We start from the raw sequence: 22323 nt of genomic DNA, 5'->3' as shown, positions 1-22323 counted from the left end.
ACTCAGGATCAGTACAGGATAAGTAATGTCATGTATGTACACAGTGACTGCACCAGCAGCAGAATAGTGAGTGCAGCTCTGGGGTATAATACAGGATGTAACTCAGGATCAGTACAGGATAAGTAATGTCATGTATGTACACAGTGACTGCACCAGCAGCAGAATAGTGAGTGCAGCTCTGGGGTATAATACAGGATGTAACTCAGGATCAGTACAGGATAAGTAATATCATGTATGTACACAGTGACTGCACCAGCAGCAGAATAGTGAGTGCAGCTCTGGAGTATAATACAGGATGTAACTCAGGATCAGTACAGGATAAGCAATGTCATGTATGTACACAGTGACTGCACCAGCAGCAGAATAGTGAGTGCAGCTCTGGGGTATAATACAGGATGTAACTGAGGATCAGTACAGGATAAGTAATGTCATGTATGTACACAGTGACTGCACCAGCAGCAGAATAGTGAGTGCAGCTCTGGAGTATAATACAGGGTGTAACTCAGGATCAGTACAGGATAAGTAATGTCATGTATGTACACAGTGACTGCACCAGCAGCAGAATAGTGAGTGCAGCTCTGGGGTATAATACAGGATGTAACTCAGGATCAGTACAGGATAAGTAATGTCATGTATGTACACAGTGACTGCACCAGCAGCAGAATAGTGAGTGCAGCTCTGGAGTATAATACAGGATATAACTCAGGATCAGTACAGGATAAGTAATGTCATGTATGTACACAGTGACTGCACCAGCAGCAGAATAGTGAGTGCAGCTCTTGGGTATAATACAGGATGTAACTCAGGATAAGTAATGTCATGTATGTACCCAGTGACTGCACCAGTAGCAGAATAGTGAGTGCAGCTCTGGGGTATAATACAGGATGTAACTCAGGATCAGTACAGGATAAGTAATGTCATGTATGTACACAGTGACTGCACCAGCAGCAGAATAGTGAGTGCAGCTCTGGGGTATAATACAGGATGTAACTCAGGATCAGTACAGGATAAGTAATGTCATGTATGTACACAGTGACTGCACCAGCAGCAGAATAGTGAGTGCAGCTCTGGAGTATAATACAGGATGTAACTCAGGATCAGTACAGGATAAGTAATGTCATGTATGTACACAGTCACTGCACCACCAGCAGCAGAATAGTGAGTGCAGCTCTGGAGTATAATACAGGATGTAACTCAGGATCAGTACAGAATAAGTAATGTCATGTATGTACACAGTCACTGCACCACCAGCAGCAGAATAGTGAGTGCAGCTCTGGGGTATAATACAGGATGTAACTCAGGATCAGTACAGGATAAGTAATGTCATGTATGTACACAGTGACTGCACCAGCAGCAGAATAGTGAGTGCAGCTCTGGAGTATAATACAGGATGTAACTCAGGATCAGTACAGGATAAGTAATGTCATGTATGTACACAGTGACTGCACCAGCAGCAGAATAGTGAGTGCAGCTCTGGAGTATAATACAGGATGTAACTCAGGATCAGTACAGGATAAGTAATGTCATGTATGTACACAGTGACTGCACCAGCAGCAGAATAGTGAGTGCAGCTCTGGGGTATAATACAGGATGTAACTCAGGATCAGTACAGGATAAGTAATGTCATGTAAGTACACAGTGACTGCACCAGCAGCAAAATAGTGAGTGCAGCTCTGGGGTATAATACAGGATGTAACTCAGGATCAGTACAGGATAAGTAATGTCATGTATGTACACAGTGACTGCACCAGCAGCAGAATAGTGAGTGCAGCTCTGGAGTATAATACAGGATGTAACTCAGGATCAGTACAGGATAAGTAATGTCATGTATGTACACAGTGACTGCACCAGCAGCAGAATAGTGAGTGCAGCTCTGGAGTATAATACAGGATGTAACTCAGGATCAGTACAGGATAAGTAATGTCATGTATGTACACAGTGACTGCACCAGCAGCAAAATAGTGAGTGCAGCTCTGGGGTATAATACAGGATGTAACTCAGGATCAGTACAGGATAAGTAATGTCATGTATGTACACAGTGACTGCACCAGCAGCAAAATAGTGAGTACAGCTCACTGGATGTTCTGGATTATCACACAGGGAATATACAGAATATTGTGTTGCATATTTTCTTTGCCAGAAAAAAAAAAAATGACTGTACAGTAAAATCACAATTTACAAGTAATTTGCATTTTAAATCCTCCAGTCATTTCCAAAGCTGCACCAAGATCAGTGATGCCAAATCTCAGGCTCAGCTTAAATCTCTTCACGGCCGCTGCAACAAGAATAAAGTGCTAAACTTGTCTCCATAACACAGCTGAATCCTGAATGCAGCTTTGGATGTGACTAGAGTCATCTAGCAGGTAATTCAAGATAAGGAATATTGTAGGACTAAAGATAAGGATTGAGGCTCAGGAGCAGCTGCACAATGGTGTCAGGTCTATGACTGGTTCTCCAGGGCGGCATTCACATCCTGCACCAGGTCCTGCAGCTGCAGGTAGTAGGGAAGCGCATGTTCCTCCATCCACTCCTCCACCGACACCTCTGGAAAGATCTGGAGCAGAGCCGCCTGGAGGTCCCTCAGGACTAATGTCCAATTAGATAAGAGACTAAGGAGGAAATGAATATTACTATAATACTGCCCCCTATGTACAAGAATATAACTACTATAATACTGCCCCCTATGTACAAGAATATAACTACTATAATACTGCCCCCTATGTACAAGAATATAACTACTATAATACTGCCCCCTATGTACAGGAATATAACTACTATAATACTGCCCCCTATGTACAAGAATATAACTACTATAATACTGCCCCCCATGTACAGGAATACAACTACTATAATACTGCCTCTATGTACAAGAATATAACTACTATAATACTGCCCTCTATGTACAGGAATATAACTACTATAATACTGCCCCTATGTACAAGAATATAACTACTATAATACTGCCCCCTATGTACAAGGATATAACTACTATAATACTGCCCCCTATGTACAGGAATATAACTCCTATAATACTGCTCCCTATGTACAAGAATATAACTCCTATAATACTGCCCCTATGTACAGGAATATAACTACTATAATACTGCCCCTATGTTCAGGAATATAACTACTATAATACTGCCTCCTATGTACAAGAATATAACTACTATAATACTGCCCCCTATGTACAAGAATATAACTACTATAATACTGCCCCCTATGTACAAGAATATAACTACTATAATACTGCCCGATATGTACAAGAATATAACTACTATAATACTGCCCCCTATGTACAGGAATATAACTACTATAATACTGCCCCCTATGTACAAGAATATAACTACTATAATGCTGCCCCCTATGTACAAGAATATAACTACTATAATGCTGCCCCCTATGTACAAGAATATAACTACTATAATACTGACCCCTATGTACAAGAATATAACTACTATAATACTGCCCCCTATGTTCAAGAATATAACTACTATAATACTGCCCCCTATGTACAAGAATATAACTACTATAATACTGCCCCCTATGTACAAGAATATAACTACTATAATACTGCCCCCTATGTACAAGAATATAACTACTCTAATACTGCCTCATATGTACAAGAATATAACTACTCTAATACTGTCCCCTATGTACAAGAATATAACTACTATAATACTGCCCCCTATGTATAGTAATATAACTACTATAATACTGCCCCCTATGTACAAGAATATAACTACTATAATACTGCCCCCTATGTACAAGAATATAACTACTATAACTACTATAATACTGCCCCCTATGTACAAGAATATAACTACTATAATACTGCCCCCTATGTACAGTAATATAACTACTATAATACTGCCCCCTATGTACAAGAATATAACTACTATAATACTGCCTCTATGTACAAGAATATAACTACTATAATACTGCCCTCTATGTACAGGAATATAACTACTATAATACTGCCCCTATGTACAAGAATATAACTACTATAATACTGCCCCCTATGTACAAGGATATAACTACTATAATACTGCCCCCTATGTACAAGGATATAACTACTATAATACTGCCCCCTATGTACAGGAATATAACTCCTATAATACTGCTCCCTATGTACAAGAATATAACTCCTATAATACTGCCCCTATGTACAGGAATATAACTACTATAATACTGCCCCTATGTTCAGGAATATAACTACTATAATACTGCCTCCTATGTACAAGAATATAACTACTATAATACTGCCCCCTATGTACAAGAATATAACTACTATAATACTGCCCGATATGTACAAGAATATAACTACTATAATACTGCCCCCTATGTACAGGAATATAACTACTATAATACTGCCCCCTATGTACAAGAATATAACTACTATAATACTGCCCCCTATGTACAAGAATATAACTACTATAATACTGCCCCCTATGTACAAGAATATAACTACTATAATACTGCCCCCTATGTACAGGAATATAACTACTATAATACTGCCCCCTATGTACAGGAATATAACTACTATAATACTGCCCCCTATGTACAGGAATATAACTACTATAATACTGCACCTATGTACAAGAATATAACTACTATAATACTGCCCCCTATGTACAGGAATATAACTACTATAATACTGCACCTATGTACAAGAATATAACTACTATAATGCTGCCCCCTATGTACAAGAATATAACTACTATAATGCTGCCCCATATGTACAAGAATATAACTACTATAATACTGCCCCCTATGTACAAGAATATAACTACTATAATACTGCCCCCTATGTTCAAGAATATAACTACTATAATACTGCCCCCTATGTACAAGAATATAACTACTATAATACTGCCCCCTATGTACAAGAATATAACTACTATAATACCGCCCCCTATGTACAAGAATATAACTACTATAATACTGCCCCTATGTACAACAATATAACTACTATAATACCGCCCCCTATGTACAACAATATAACTACTATAATACTGCCCCCTATGTACAAGAATATAACTACTATAATACTGCCCCCTATGTACAGGTATATAACTACTATAATACTGCCCCCTATGTATAAGAATATAACTACTATAATACTGCCCCCTATGTATAAGAATATAACTACTATTATACTGCCCCCTATGTACAAGAATATAACTACTATAATACTGCCCCCTATGTACAGGAATATAACTACTATAATACTGCCCCCTATGTACAGGAATATAACTACTATAATACTGCCCCCTATGTACAGGAATATAACTACTATAATACTGCCCCCTATGTACAGGAATATAACTACTATAATACTGCCCCCTATGTACAGGAATATAACTACTATAATACTGCCCCCTATGTACAGGAATATAACTACTATAATACTGCCCCCTAGGTACTAGAATATAACTACTATAATACTGCCCCCTATGTACAGGAATATAACTACTATAATACTGCCCCCTGTGTACAGGAATATAACTACTATAATACTGCCCCCTATGTACAAGAATATAACTACTATAATACTGCCCCCTATGTACAAGAATATAACTACTATAATACTGCCCCCTATGTACAAGAATATAACTACTATAATACTGCCCCTATGTACAGGAATATAACTACTATAATACTGCCCCCTATGTACAGGAATATAACTACTATAATACTGCCCCCTATGTACAAGAATATAACTACTCTAATACTGCCCCCTATGTACAAGAATATAACTACTCTAATACTGTCCCCTATGTACAAGAATATAACTACTATAATACTGCCCCCTATGTACAGGAATATAACTACTCTAATACTGCCTCATATGTATAAGAATACAACTACTCTAATACTGTCCCCTATGTACAAGAATATAACTACTATAATACTGCCCCCTATGTACAAGAATAAAACTACTATAATACCGCCCCCTATGTACAAGAATATAACTACTATAATACTGCCCCTATGTACAGGAATATAACTACTATAATACTGCCCCCTATGTACAAGAATATAACTACTATAATACTGCCCCCTATGTACAAGAATATAACTACTATAATACTGCCCCCTATGTACAGGTATATAACTACTATAATACTGCCCCCTATGTACAGGAATATAACTACTATAATACTGCCCCCCAGGGCCGCCGATAGGGCAGTACAACTGGTACTGCCCTATGGGGCCCGGACTCTAAGACACTAGGGGGGGGGCCCGGGGGCCCGGCCGGTGGGCCGCAGACTGTGCGGTCTGTGCTGCACACAATATGTGTGGTGTGGGGTGGAGGCGCCGGGGGCCGCTGGCAGTGGCGTACCGACCGCAGTCCGGGCCCATCGGACGGGGGGGCCCGGGCCGGGGCAATCACTAATGCCTCTGTCTGTCGGACCCCCCGTGAATTTGCTGGCCTGGCAGGCTATAATTTAATGATTCTGGGCCGGTGGGGGCGGTGCTTGTGCCGTCCGCGGCATTCTGTATTGGAGCTGCGCTCATGACAGAGCTGGAAGTGACGCGCACTGACACTTCCTGCTCTGTCACACTGAAGCAGCGCACAGGACGGTAAGCGTCCTAGCGCTGGCAGCATAATGACGTCATTACGCTGCCAGCGCTGGGCGCCTCACTACGTGCCCAGTACAGAAGACGGAGGATGAAGGCCAGAAAAAGGGGAGTGAAGAAATGTGAGTATTAGAGTTTATTTTTTTAAAATTATAAATTGTGTGTGGGGGGCCATTACTATATATCTGTGTGTGTGGGGGGCCATTACTATATATCTGTGTGTGTGGGGGGCCATTACTATATATCTGTGTGTGTGTGTGTGTGTTGGGGGCCATTACTATATATCTGTGTGTGTGGGGGCCATTACTATATATCTGTGTTTGTGGGGGGCCATTACTATATATCTGTGTGTGTGGGGGCCATTACTATATATCTGTGTGTGTGGGGGCCATTACTATATATCTGTGTGTGTGGGGGCCATTACTATATATCTGTGTGTGTGTGTGTGTGTGTGGGGGGGGGCCATTACTATATATCTGTGTGTGTGGGGGGCCATTACTATATATCTGTGTGTGTGGGGGGCCATTACTATATATCTGTGTGTGTGGGGGCCATTACTATATATCTGTGTGTGTGGGGGCCATTACTATACATCTGTGTGTGTGGGGGGCCATTACTATATATCTGTGTGTGTGGGGGCCATTACTATATATCTGTGTGTGTGGGGGCCATTACTATATATCTGTGTGTGTGGGGGGCCATTACTATATATCTGTGTGTGTGGGGGCCATTACTATATATCTGTGTGTGTGGGGGCCATTACTATATATCTGTGTGTGTGGGGGCCATTACTATATATCTGTGTGTGTGTGGGGGGCCATTACTATATATCTGTGTGTGTGGGGGCCATTACTATATATCTGTGTGTGTGGGGGGCCATTACTATATATCTGTGTGTGTGGGGGCCATTACTATATATCTGTGTGTGTGGGGGCCATTACTATATATCTGTGTGTGTGGGGGGCCATTACTATATATCTGTGTGTGTGGGGGGCCATTACTATATATCTGTGTGTGTGGGGGCCATTACTATATATCTGTGTGTGTGGGGGGCCATTACTATATATCTGTGTGTGTGGGGGGCCATTACTATATATCTGTGTGTGTGGGGGGCCATTACTATATATCTGTGTGTGTGGGGGGCCATTACTATATATCTGTGTGTGTGGGGGGGGCCATTACTATATATCTGTGTGTGTGGGGGGGGCCATTACTATATATCTGTGTGTGTGGGGGGCCATTACTATATATCTGTGTGTGTGGGGGGCCATTACTATACATCTGTGTGTGTGGGGGGCCATTACTATATATCTGTGTGTGGGGGGGGCCATTACTATATATCTGTGTGTGTGGGGGGCCATTACTATATATCTGTGTGTGTGGGGGCCATTACTATATATCTGTGTGTGTGGGGGGCCATTACTATATATCTGTGTGTGTGGGGGCCATTACTATATATCTGTGTGTGTGGGGGCCATTACTATATATCTGTGTGTGGGGGGCCATTACTATATATCTGTGTGTGTGGGGGGCCATTACTATATATCTGTGTGTGTGGGGGCCATTACTATATATCTGTGTGTGTGGGGGGCCATTACTATATATCTGTGTGTGTGGGGGGCCATTACTATATATCTGTGTGTGTGGGGGGCCATTACTATATATCTGTGTGTGTGTGGGGGGCCATTACTATATATCTGTGTGTGTGTGGGCCATTACTATACAGGCGGTCCCCTACTTAAGGACACCCGACGACCCACAGTTAAAGACGGACCCCTCTGCCCACTGTGACCTCTGGTGAAGCTCTCTGGATGCTTTAGTTTAGTCCCAGGGTGCAATGATCAGCTGTAAAGTGTCTGTAATGAAGCTTTATTGATAATCCTTGTATGTAACCCGGGGACTGCCTGTATATATATGTGTGTGTGGGGGCCATTACTATATATCTGTGTGTGTGGGGGCCATTACTATATATCTGTGTGTGTGGGGGGCCATTACTATATATCTGTGTGTGTGGGGGGCCATTACTATATATCTGTGTGTGTGGGGGGCCATTACTATATATCTGTGTGTGTGGGGGCCATTACTATATATCTGTGTGTGTGGGGGCCATTACTATATATCTGTGTGTGTGGGGGCCATTACTATATATCTGTGTGTGTGGGGGGCCATTACTATATATCTGTGTGTGTGTGGGGGGCCATTACTATATATCTGTGTGTGTGGGGGCCATTACTATATATCTGTGTGTGTGGGGGGCCATTACTATATATCTGTGTGTGTGGGGGGGCCATTACTATATATCTGTGTGTGTGGGGGGCCATTACTATATATCTGTGTGTGTGGGGGGGGCCATTACTATATATCTGTGTGTGTGGGGGGGGCCATTACTATATATCTGTGTGTGTGGGGGGCCATTACTATATATCTGTGTGTGTGGGGGGCCATTACTATACATCTGTGTGTGTGGGGGGCCATTACTATATATCTGTGTGTGGGGGGGGGCCATTACTATATATCTGTGTGTGTGGGGGGCCATTACTATATATCTGTGTGTGTGGGGGCCATTACTATATATCTGTGTGTGTGGGGGGCCATTACTATATATCTGTGTGTGTGGGGGCCATTACTATATATCTGTGTGTGTGGGGGCCATTACTATATATCTGTGTGTGGGGGGCCATTACTATATATCTGTGTGTGTGGGGGGCCATTACTATATATCTGTGTGTGTGGGGGCCATTACTATATATCTGTGTGTGTGGGGGGCCATTACTATATATCTGTGTGTGTGGGGGGCCATTACTATATATCTGTGTGTGTGGGGGGCCATTACTATATATCTGTGTGTGTGGGGGCCATTACTATATATCTGTGTGTGTGGGGGGCCATTACTATATATCTGTGTGTGTGGGGGGCCATTACTATATATCTGTGTGTGTGTGGGGGGCCATTACTATATATCTGTGTGTGTGTGGGCCATTACTATACAGGCGGTCCCCTACTTAAGGACACCCGACGACCCACAGTTAAAGACGGACCCCTCTGCCCACTGTGACCTCTGGTGAAGCTCTCTGGATGCTTTAGTTTAGTCCCAGGGTGCAATGATCAGCTGTAAAGTGTCTGTAATGAAGCTTTATTGATAATCCTTGTATGTAACCCGGGGACTGCCTGTATATATATGTGTGTGTGGGGGCCATTACTATATATCTGTGTGTGTGGGGGCCATTACTATATATCTGTGTTTGTGGGGGGCCATTACTATATATCTGTGTGTGTGGGGGGCCATTACTATATATCTGTGTGTGTGGGGGGCCATTACTATATATCTGTGTGTGTGGGGGCCATTACTATATATCTGTGTGTGTGGGGGGCCATTACTATATATCTGTGTGTGTGGGGGGCCATTACTATATATCTGTGTGTGTGGGGGCCATTACTATATATCTGTGTGTGTGGGGGCCATTACTATATATCTGTGTGTGTGGGGGCCATTACTATATATCTGTGTGTGTGGGGGGCCATTACTATATATCTGTGTGTGTGGGGGGCCATTACTATATATCTGTGTGTGTGGGGGGCCATTACTATATATCTGTGTGTGTGGGGGGCCATTACTATATATCTGTGTGTGTGGGGGGCCATTACTATATATCTGTGTGTGTGGGGGCCATTACTATATATCTGTGTGTGTGGGGGCCATTACTATATATCTGTGTGTGTGGGGGCCATTACTATATATCTGTGTGTGTGGGGGGCCATTACTATATATCTGTGTGTGTGGGGGGCCATTACTATATATCTGTGTGTGGGGGGCCATTACTATATATCTGTGTGTGTGGGGGGCCATTACTATATATCTGTGTGTGTGGGGGCCATTACTATATATCTGTGTGTGTGGGGGCCATTACTATATATCTGTGTGTGTGGGGGGCCATTACTATATATCTGTGTGTGTGGGGGCCATTACTATATATCTGTGTGTGTGTGGGGGGGGCCATTACTATATATCTGTGTGTGTGGGGGGCCATTACTATATATCTGTGTGTGTGGGGGCCATTACTATATATCTGTGTGTGTGGGGGCCATTACTATATATCTGTGTGTGTGGGGGGCCATTACTATATATCTGTGTGTGTGTGGGGGGGGCCATTACTATATATCTGTGTGTGTGGGGGGCCATTACTATATATCTGTGTGTGTGGGGGCCATTACTATATATCTGTGTGTGTGGGGGGCCATTACTATATATCTGTGTGTGTGGGGGGCCATTACTATATATCTGTGTGTGTGGGGGGCCATTACTATATATCTGTGTGTGTGGGGGGCCATTACTATATATCTGTGTGTGTGTGTGTGTGTGGGGGGCCATTACTATATATCTGTGTGTGTGGGGGGCCATTACTATATATCTGTGTGTGTGGGGGCCATTACTATATATCTGTGTGTGTGGGGGGCCATTACTATATATCTGTGTGTGTGGGGGCCATTACTATATATCTGTGTGTGTGTGGGGCCATTACTATATATCTGTGTGTGTGGGGGCCATTACTATATATCTGTGTGTGTGGGGGGCCATTACTATATATCTGTGTGTGTGGGGGGCCATTACTATATATCTGTGTGTGTGGGGGCCATTACTATATATCTGTGTGTGTGGGGGCCATTACTATATATCTGTGTGTGTGGGGGCCATTACTATATATCTGTGTGTGTGGGGGGCCATTACTATATATCTGTGTGTGTGTGGGGGGCCATTACTATATATCTGTGTGTGTGTGGGGGCCATTACTATATATCTGTGTGTGTGGGGGGCCATTACTATATATCTGTGTGTGTGGGGGCCATTACTATATATCTGTGTGTGTGGGGGCCATTACTATATATCTGTGTGTGTGGGGGCCATTACTATATATCTGTGTGTGTGGGGGGCCATTACTATATATCTGTGTGTGTGGGGGCCATTACTATATATCTGTGTGTGTGGGGGGCCATTACTATATATCTGTGTGTGTGGGGGGCCATTACTATATATCTGTGTGTGTGGGGGCCATTACTATATATCTGTGTGTGTGGGGGCCATTACTATATATCTGTGTGTGTGGGGGCCATTACTATATATCTGTGTGTGTGGGGGGCCATTACTATATATCTGTGTGTGTGGGGGCCATTACTATATATCTGTGTGTGGGGGGCCATTACTATATATCTGTGTGTGTGGGGGGCCATTACTATATATCTGTGTGTGTGGGGGGCCATTACTATATATCTGTGTGTGTGGGGGGCCATTACTATATATCTGTGTGTGTGGGGGCCATTACTATATATCTGTGTGTGTGGGGGCCATTACTATATATCTGTGTTTGTGGGGGGCCATTACTATATATCTGTGTGTGTGGGGGGCCATTACTATATATCTGTGTGTGTGGGGGGCCATTACTATATATCTGTGTGTGTGGGGGCCATTACTATATATCTGTGTGTGTGGGGGGCCATTACTATATATCTGTGTGTGGGGGGCCATTACTATATATCTGTGTGTGTGGGTGCCATTACTATATATCTGTGTGTGTGGGGGCCATTACTATATATCTGTGTGTGTGGGGGGCCATTACTATATATCTGTGTGTGTGGGGGGCCATTACTATATATCTGTGTGTGTGGGGGGCCATTACTATATATCTGTGTGTGTGTGGGGGGCCATTACTATATATCTGTGTGTGTGTGGGCCATTACTATACAGGCGGTCCCCTACTTAAGGACACCCGACGACCCACAGTTAAAGACGGACCCCTCTGCCCACTGTGACCTCTGGTGAAGCTCTCTGGATGCTTTAGTTTAGTCCCAGGGTGCAATGATCAGCTGTAAAGTGTCTGTAATGAAGCTTTATTGATAATCCTTGTATGTAACCCGGGGACTGCCTGTATATATATGTGTGTGTGGGGGCCATTACTATATATCTGTGTGTGTGGGGGCCATTACTATATATCTGTGTGTGTGGGGGGCCATTACTATATATCTGTGTGTGTGGGGGGCCATTACTATATATCTGTGTGTGTGGGGGCCATTACTATATATCTGTGTGTGTGGGGGCCATTACTATATATCTGTGTGTGTGGGGGCCATTACTATATATCTGTGTGTGTGGGGGCCATTACTATATATCTGTGTGTGTGGGGGGCCATTACTATATATCTGTGTGTGTGTGGGGGCCATTACTATATATCTGTGTGTGTGGGGGCCATTACTATATATCTGTGTGTGTGGGGGCCATTACTATATATCTGTGTGTGTGGGGGCCATTACTATATATCTGTGTGTGTGGGGGCCATTACTATATATCTGTGTTTGTGGGGGGCCATTACTATATATCTGTGTGTGTGGGGGGCCATTACTATATATCTGTGTGTGTGTGGGGGGCCATTACTATATATCTGTGTGTGTGGGGGCCATTACTATATATCTGTGTGTGTGGGGGGCCATTACTATATATCTGTGTGTGTGTGGGGGCCATTACTATATATCTGTGTGTGTGGGGGGCCATTACTATATATCTGTGTGTGTGGGGGGGGCCATTACTATATATCTGTGTGTGTGGGGGGGGCCATTACTATATATCTGTGTGTGTGGGGGGCCATTACTATATATCTGTGTGTGTGGGGGGCCATTACTATACATCTGTGTGTGTGGGGGGCCATTACTATATATCTGTGTGTGGGGGGGGCCATTACTATATATCTGTGTGTGTGGGGGGCCATTACTATATATCTGTGTGTGTGGGGGCCATTACTATATATCTGTGTGTGTGGGGGGCCATTACTATATATCTGTGTGTGTGGGGGCCATTACTATATATCTGTGTGTGTGGGGGCCATTACTATATATCTGTGTGTGGGGGGCCATTACTATATATCTGTGTGTGTGGGGGGCCATTACTATATATCTGTGTGTGTGGGGGCCATTACTATATATCTGTGTGTGTGGGGGGCCATTACTATATATCTGTGTGTGTGTGTGTGTGGGGGGCCATTACTATATATCTGTGTGTGGGGGGCCATTACTATATATCTGTGTGTGTGGGGGGCCATTACTATATATCTGTGTGTGTGGGGGCCATTACTATATATCTGTGTGTGGGGGGGGCCATTACTATATATCTGTGTGTGTGTGTGGGGGCCATTACTATATATCTGTGTGTGTGGGGGCCATTACTATATATCTGTGTGTGTGGGGGGCCATTACTATATATCTGTGTGTGTGGGGGCCATTACTATATATCTGTGTGTGTGGGGGCCATTACTATATATCTGTGTGTGGGGGGCCATTACTATATATCTGTGTGTGTGGGGGGCCATTACTATATATCTGTGTGTGTGGGGGCCATTACTATATATCTGTGTGTGTGGGGGGCCATTACTATATATCTGTGTGTGTGGGGGGCCATTACTATATATCTGTGTGTGTGGGGGCCATTACTATATATCTGTGTGTGTGGGGGCCATTACTATATATCTGTGTGTGTGGGGGCCATTACTATATATCTGTGTGTGTGGGGGGCCATTACTATATATCTGTGTGTGTGGGGGCCATTACTATATATCTGTGTGTGTGGGGGCCATTACTATATATCTGTGTGTGTGGGGGGCCATTACTATATATCTGTGTGTGTGTGGGGGGCCATTACTATATATCTGTGTGTGTGTGGGCCATTACTATACAGGCGGTCCCCTACTTAAGGACCTCTGCCCACTGTGACCTCTGGTGAAGCTCTCTGGATGCTTTAGTTTAGTCCCAGGGTGCAATGATCAGCTGTAAAGTGTCTGTAATGAAGCTTTATTGATAATCCTTGTATGTAACCCGGGGACTGCCTGTATATATATGTGTGTGGGGGGGGGGCATTACTATATATCTGTGTGTGTGGGGGCCATTACTATATATATGTGTGTGTGTGGGGGGGGGGGGCATTACTGTTATTTTTACTATTTTTCAGACCCCCTAGGGTACTTTAACTCCAGGTTGTCTGACTGATCCTACCATATACTGCCATACTACAGTATATGCGGATTTTCTACATCATCTATTACAATGTGCAAATCACACATTGTAATAGAAGGGTTAAAATCAGACAGCCTCCGGTCTTTGTATAAATGTAATTAGGACATAATTTTTATTCCTGTGATATTATACTGTCAGTGACTGTGGTGTTTTTAGAGGCAGCCCTTTAGTGCAGTCATTTTTTTGGCGCTGTATACTAACGTGCAGTTTTTTCGCAGCTGGTATATATTTATGTATATGTGATATATTCATTACTGCAATATTATTAGTATTGTACAGGTACGTGGATATATATATATATAATATATTTATGTGCAACTGAATTTCAGTGTTTCATATGGTGTATGTATTTATATGTGTAGTGTGAATATAGCGTGTGTAGAGTATATATGAGGCAGTGTTAATATGTGTTTATGTGTATTATGCATATATAGTGTATGTGCGCTTTTGTCTGTGGAGTGCAAAGTCACCCAGCGGCCAGTCCTGCGGTGATCCGAAATCCCGATACCTGTGCCTGCTCAGCAGCCTCTGTGAATCAGTGTGCAGGTGCTGGGACTTTAGGTTTCCTTGGGGCATGCAATGAACGCTCCTTCATATTTCCTCAGAACCAATGGGAAGGAAAAGAAGTCCTGACCCTTATGCAGTGATTCACAGAGGTTGCTGAGCAGGCACAGGTACCAGGACTTCAGATTACCTCAGGACTGGTGGCAGGGTGACGTAAAGAGCCCTTAGGTGCACTGGAGCACCCCCACTGGTAATTAACACAATTCTTTATTAAAACATTAAAAGATAGTGGCGGCCCTAACAATTGCACTTTATAATGTTATATTTGTTATATGTTGTCTGTTAAACACTTTTATATGTTTACTGTTCACCATGCTTTAGTTTTTGATGCCATATTTGCACTATAATAAATATACTTGACCAAAAGTATGACTCCTATTGGCAATCTACCAGAAGAGTGTGCCTTGTCGTAGCAACAGGCCTCAAACCCTGTTTGTGAAAGGTCACTGCGGGGGGCAGGAGGCTTGTTCGGTTTTGGGGTGTGTTGGGGCCCAGACACTTTTGCTGTATGGGGCCCCGAATTTCCTGATGGCTGCCCTGCTGCCCCCTATGTACAGGTATATAACTACTATAATACTGCCCCCTATGTATAAGAATATAACTACTATAATACTGCCCCCTATGTACAAGAATATAACTACTATAATACTGCCCCCTATGTAAAGGAATATAACTACTATAATACTGCTCCCTATGTACAAGAATATAACTACTATAATACTGCCCCCTATGTACAAGAATATAACTACTATAATACTGTCCCCTATGTACAGGAATATAACTACTATAATACTGCCCCCTATGTACAGGAATATAACTACTATAATACTGCCCCCTATGTACAAGAATATAACTACTATAATACTGCCCCCTATGTACAGGAATATAACTACTATAATACTGCCCCCTATGTACAAGGATATAACTACTATAATACTGCCCCCTATGTACAAGAATATAACTACTATAATACTGCCCCCTATGTACAAGAATATAACTACTATAATACTGCCCCCTATGTACAAGGATATAACTACTATAATACTGCCCCCTATGTACAGGAATATAACTACTATAATACTGCCCCCTATGTACAAGAATATAACTACTATAATACTGTCCCCTATGTACAGGAATATAACTACTATAATACTGCCCCCTATGTACAGGAATATAACTACTATAATACTGCCCCCTATGTACAAGAATATAACTACTATAATACTTCTCCCTATGTACAGGAATATAACTACTATAATACTGCCCCCTATGTACAAGAATATAACTACTATAATACTGCCCCCTATGTACAAGAATATAACTACTATAATACTGCCCCCTATGTACAAGAATATAACTACTATAATACTGCCCCCTATGTACAAGAATATAACTACTATAATACTGCCCCCTATGTACAGGAATATAACTACTATAATACTGCCCCCTATGTACAGGAATATAACTACTATAATACTGCTCCTATGTACAGGAATATAACTACTATAATACTGCCCCCTATGTACAGGAATATAACTACTATAACACTGCCCCCTATGTACAAGAATATAACTACTATAATACTGCCCCCTATGTACAAGAATATAACTACTATAATACTGTCCCCTATGTACAGGAATATAACTACTATAATACTGCCCCCTATGTACAGGAATATAACTACTATAATACTGCCTCCTATGTACAGGAATATAACTACTATAATACTGCCCCCTATGTACAAGAATATAACTACTATAATACTGCCCCCTATGTACAGGAATATAACTACTATAATACTGCCCCCTATGTACAAGAATATAACTACTATAATACTGCCCCTATGTACAAGAATATAATTACTATAATACTGCCCCCTGTGGGCACACAGTGTAATGTCTCTTACCTCACGGCCTCGGGTTCTATCTGTTGGACCATTATGGGATGAATAATTTTTTTCTTCCTGTGAAACGGACTGAACCAACCGGTGACAATCCTGGAAGACAATGGAAAAATAAAATTTGGATCCTTGACCCTTCAGGTTGCCTCATATACCTGGTGGTTCCGCTCTCCATGTGTTATACTACACTGGGTCCTGGTATACAGTACTATATACAGTACCAGGGTCCAGTATAATATTGGCGCCGTATACTGTACTGGTTCTCACCGGTTTCTCTCCAGGAATTCCTGGGTTGGATTCTTCAGGAAGAAGACGACTTGGGTGATCATCTTGTAGACGTCACTGCCGGGGAAGGAGCCTGAAGCTTCACTGCGCAAAGTATAAGACAACATCAGCTCACAGCAGCACAGAGGATGTCAGGCAACATCAAGGCATAGAGAGAGATTGTATAAGAAGGTTCCTGGGTGACAACCGTCACAATGGTGGGTGCTAGTCATGGCGGCCATACTGGTTATCACCCAGCTTTCCCTGAGCCCTGCACACACTACTGTCCTCACCTCATGTAATTCTCCGTATCCAGATGGGAGATTCCCAATATTTCTTGTATGGAGGCGGCCGCCTGCTCCGAGTAAGAACCTGCAGAGGTACAGGAGGATCCATGTGGTATTGATGGGGTTAAAAAGAATAGAAAAACATCGCTGCTGCTGCTACCTACAGCGCCACCCTGGTCCTCAGGTTGTGTGTGGTACTGCAGCTCAACTTGATTAAAGGGAACGTATCAGTGGTTTAATGGAAATGTCCCTTGAGAGACCTTTATGTTGTAGCAGCAGGACTGTGAAACATGGATTTAAATTCCAGGATTGCACTGGAGTGCACTGGGAATGTACCCTCTCACTGCTGTGCTCTGTGCACTCTACAACCAGTGTAGGTACTGTCCCTGGAGAGATGTGTAATCAGATCTCTGTGTATGTGGCGAGTAAAGGAAGGAAAACAATCAATTATTGTAGCTTCTCCATATGGAAGGAAAGTGTGTCCTCACACTGCTGTGCTCTCTGCATTGAACGGTCTTGGATTTTTGGTTTGACCCAACAAGATTCAATATAGCAGAGGGGAGGGGCTGCGGAGAGCTTAGTGCACAGCAGTGTTAGGACAGGCCTCCAGTGCACAATCCTGGAATATAAAGACACAAAGGTCTGATTATACATCTCTCTAGGGACAATACCTAACATTGACTGCAGAGATCATAGAGCACAGCAGTGTGAGGAGACTTCACTGCACTATGCAACACTACTGTGATATAAATCCATATATCACAGTGCTGCTGCTACTAACAACATACACAAAAGTCTGATTACACATCTCTCCAGGGACAATACCGAACACTACCTGCAGAGAGAACAGAGCACATCAGTGTGAGGACACGCCCCCAGTGCACTTGGAGAAGCTACAGTTCTGGAATATAAATCTTTATCTCACAGTCCTGCTGCTACTAACAACATACACAAAGGTGTGATTACACAGAGGTGCAGCTCTAAGGGACAGCTGTATTCACGATGGACCATACCATTCTTCAACGTCTGCAGACACACGGCCAGAGATGGTATGCCCACTGGGAGGAGCTCACACAGAACGGAGAAGTGGTCGTACCTGAAAGATAAAAGAGTCATAAAGGGATTTATTTTCATACACCATATTAGATAATCAATAGATGAAGGGGGGGTCCTTGCATCAGGATCCGGGCCCGGGCGAGGTGCGGTTATAAAGAGTGTCTCCATCTCTGGAGGACCTGGTCTGTCCTGCATTATACAGACAAGCTATTAATATGAATGGGTATTGTGTAATACCTCTCTTCTCCTGCGGGGGAGCTGCAGGGAACTCGTACTCATACACTGTCAGGGATCTTCTACATTACATGTGGAGAGGTCCCAGCAGGAGGGCACTGTGTGATCGGATCATAGTGAAGGGGCACTTCAAGGGATTCTAGAGAAGTCGGGACCCCTTTAATGAACTAACATGACCCTGGATGTACAGATCAGTAAGAGTCGTACCTCTGCCAGCCTGTGAGGGCCAGTCCCTGCAGGGTGTGGTGGGGTACCCTCTGTGCCACCTGTAGCCAGCATCTATGGTTCTCCAGGTGATGTCCGATATGGGTCAGCTGCTGGCAGGCCCCGGTGGCCCCCTTAAAGGCGCTGGCCAGCCAGATCTTCTGGAAGCCGCATTGTACATACTTTTCGATCAGGGCAACTGCAGGGGTAGTAGATATGCAGAGTCATGAGTGCTCAGTGCAGGACCTGTGGCGCCCCCTGCAGGTGGTGCCATGTGTTACATGAAAGGCAATTACCCCTTTAAATTGTGACTAGTTCACCTACCTCTATTTTCAACCTCCAGGTTTGGGGTGTAGTCCCAGATCATAGGCTCCACCAGCTGGGCGAGTCCAGAGTCTGCAGGCAATGAAGAATGAGGTAGAATTAGTATGTAGCAGGATTGTAGGGGAGGGGGTCCTCACACTGCTGTGCTCTGAGTCCTCTGCACAAAACAGTCTCTCCTCTATGCTTTGCAGACATCTGGTTAAAAACTGCAGTGCCACTCATAGCAGAGGGGAGGTGCTGTGCGGCAGTTCTGTACAGAGATCTAAGAGCACAGCAGTGTGAGGACAGGCCACCAGTTCACAATCCAAAAATATGAATCCCTATTTCACAGTTCTGCTGATACTAACATACACAAAGGTATGATTATACATTTCTCCAGGGACAATGCTTAACACTGGTGGCAGAGATCTATGAGCACAGCAGTGTGAGTACACGTGGCCAGTGTACTTGAAGAAAAGACAATCATAGAATATAAATCCATATTTCACAGTCCTGTTGCTGCTAACAGCATACATGATATGTATGATAACAAATGTCACACATTCCTGAAATATAAATCTCTTGTTCACAATCCTGCTGCTACTAACAACATACACAAAGATATATAATTTCACAGAGCTCCAGGGACAGAGCACAGCAGTGTGAGGACAAGCACCCACAACCTCCAATCCAGGAATATAATTCTATAAATCACAGTCCGGCTGCTACTAACAGCATACACAAGGGTATGATTTCACAGAGCTCCAGGGACAATACACCACATTGTCTGCACAGAGCACAGCAGTGTGAGAACACGCCCCCACAACCTTCAATCCAGGAATATAAATCACAGTCCTGCTGCTACTAACAACATACACAAAGGTATATAATTTCACAGAGCTCCAGGGACAGAGCACAGCAGTGTGAGGACAAGCCCCCACAACCTTCAATCCAGGAATATAAATCTATACATCACAGTCCTGCTGCTACTAACAACATACACAAAGGTATATAATTTCACAGAGCTCCAGGGACAGAGCACAGCAGTGTGAGGACAAGCCCCCACAACCTTCAATCCAGGAATATAAATCTATACATCACAGTCCTGCTGCTACTAACAACATACACAAAGGTATATAATTTCACAGAGCTCCAGGGACAAAACATCACACTGTCTGCACAGAGCACAGCAGTGTAAGAACATGCCCCCACAACCTTCAATAAATCTATAAATCACAGTCCTGCTGCTACTAACACTGCAGATTACTGACCGGTTAATGTCTGGGCGGAGGCCCCCCTTAGCATGTCATCCCAGGCGATGGGTCTGACGCCCGGATAAGTGGAGACCACGTGTGCGGCCACTTTCTTCAGGTGACACATAAAGAGGTCTTCTACTGCCAGGCCGCCTTGGGCAAGACGTTGCTTGGATTCTTCTCCCTCCCCAAGGTAGTAGACCTATAGAAGAAGTGTATGTGTTCTCCAGTTACATCCAAAGCTGCAGCAAAATTCTGTTATTGATTGATACACAATACAAGGAAATTCTACACAGATTTGTATAAAGCTTTGATTAGTTTTGGTGATGTGTAACCGCAGGAGTCATCTACCTCTACTCCCCAACAGGGGGACCCCCACCCCAATACCAGGGTGCAGGACACTGTACCTCATCAGAGCCGATGTGCAGCCAGCGGACCCCGGGGTGCAGCTCCATCACCTGCCGGATCATGTCATGGAGGAGCCGCAGGGACTCGTCCAGGTGAGGGTTCAGACTGTTGGGGTAAGTGGGCACCTCCCTCAGGCGGGCAAAGTCCCTGTGCTTCAGGACAAACTACAGGGGAGAGCACAAGGTATTAGGAGAAAGGAACGCAAGAGAAGACCCCATCACTGCCCCCCACACCCCACCGCACCTCCATGTGTCCAAATGTCTGTACAAGAGGAATCACTTCTAAACTGTGCATCTCCGCCAGACGCAGGATCTCCCGAATATCCTGAGGACTATAAAGACATCAATACACAGGGGGCAGTATTATAGTAGTTATATTCCTGTACATAGGGGGCAGTATTATAGTAGTTATATTCTTGTACATAGGGGGCAGTATTATAGTAGTTATATTCCTGTACATAGGAGCAATATTATAGTAGTTATATTCCTGTACACAGGGGGCAGTATTATAGTAGTTATATTCCTGTACATAGGGGGCAGTATTATAGTAGTTATATTCCTGTACATAGGGGGCAGTATTATAGTAGTTATATTCTTGTACATAGGGGGCAGTATTATAGCAGTTATATTCTTGTACATAGGGGGCAGTATTATAGTAGTTATATTCTTGTACATAGGGGGCAGTATTATAGTAGTTATATTCCTGTACATAGGGGGGCAGTATTATAGTAGTTATATTCTTGTACATAGGGGGCAGTATTATAGTAGTTATATTCTTGTACATAGGGGGCAGTATTATAGTAGTTATATTCCTGTACATAGGAGGCAGTATTATAGTAGTTATATTCTTGTACATAGGGGGCAGTATTATAGTAGTTATATTCTTGTACATAGGGGGCAGTATTATAGTAGTTATATTCTTATACATAGGGGGCAGTATTATAGTAGTTATATTCTTATACATAGGGAGCAGTATTATAGTAGTTATATTCCTGTACATAGGGGGCAGTATTATAGTAGTTATATTCTTGTACATAGGGGCAGTATTATAGTAGTTATATTCTTATACATAGGGAGCAGTATTATAGTAGTTATATTTCTGTACATAGGGGGCAGTATTATAGTAGTTATATTCCTGTACATAGGGGGCAGTATTATAGTAGTTATATTCTTGTACATAGGGGGCAGTATTATAGTAGTTATATTCCTGTACATAG

General features: G+C 43.2%; 1 protein-coding gene across 1 annotated transcript; it reads right to left on the bottom strand.

Moving 5' to 3' along the window:
- Nucleotides 1-1921: 1921 nt before the first annotated feature.
- On the bottom strand, nucleotides 1922-21465 carry LOC140112379 (hexosaminidase D-like). The gene is made up of 10 exons (XM_072132470.1): nucleotides 21351-21465; nucleotides 21107-21271; nucleotides 20718-20901; nucleotides 19468-19539; nucleotides 19147-19342; nucleotides 18663-18745; nucleotides 17656-17734; nucleotides 17366-17467; nucleotides 17105-17194; nucleotides 1922-2609 (listed from the first exon to the last, which is right to left on the bottom strand). The coding sequence occupies exons 1-10, from the start codon at nucleotides 21399-21401 to the stop codon at nucleotides 2441-2443; spliced, it is 1191 nt and encodes a 396-aa protein (XP_071988571.1). The 5' UTR covers nucleotides 21402-21465; the 3' UTR covers nucleotides 1922-2440.
- Between the last annotated feature and the right edge of the window lie 858 nt (nucleotides 21466-22323).

Source organism: Engystomops pustulosus, unplaced genomic scaffold (genome assembly GCF_040894005.1).
Source record: "Engystomops pustulosus unplaced genomic scaffold, aEngPut4.maternal MAT_SCAFFOLD_732, whole genome shotgun sequence".
Lineage (NCBI taxonomy): Eukaryota > Metazoa > Chordata > Amphibia > Anura > Leptodactylidae > Engystomops > Engystomops pustulosus.
The sequence above is the reverse complement of the archived record's forward strand: the minus strand, read 5'-3'. Positions and strand labels throughout refer to the sequence as shown.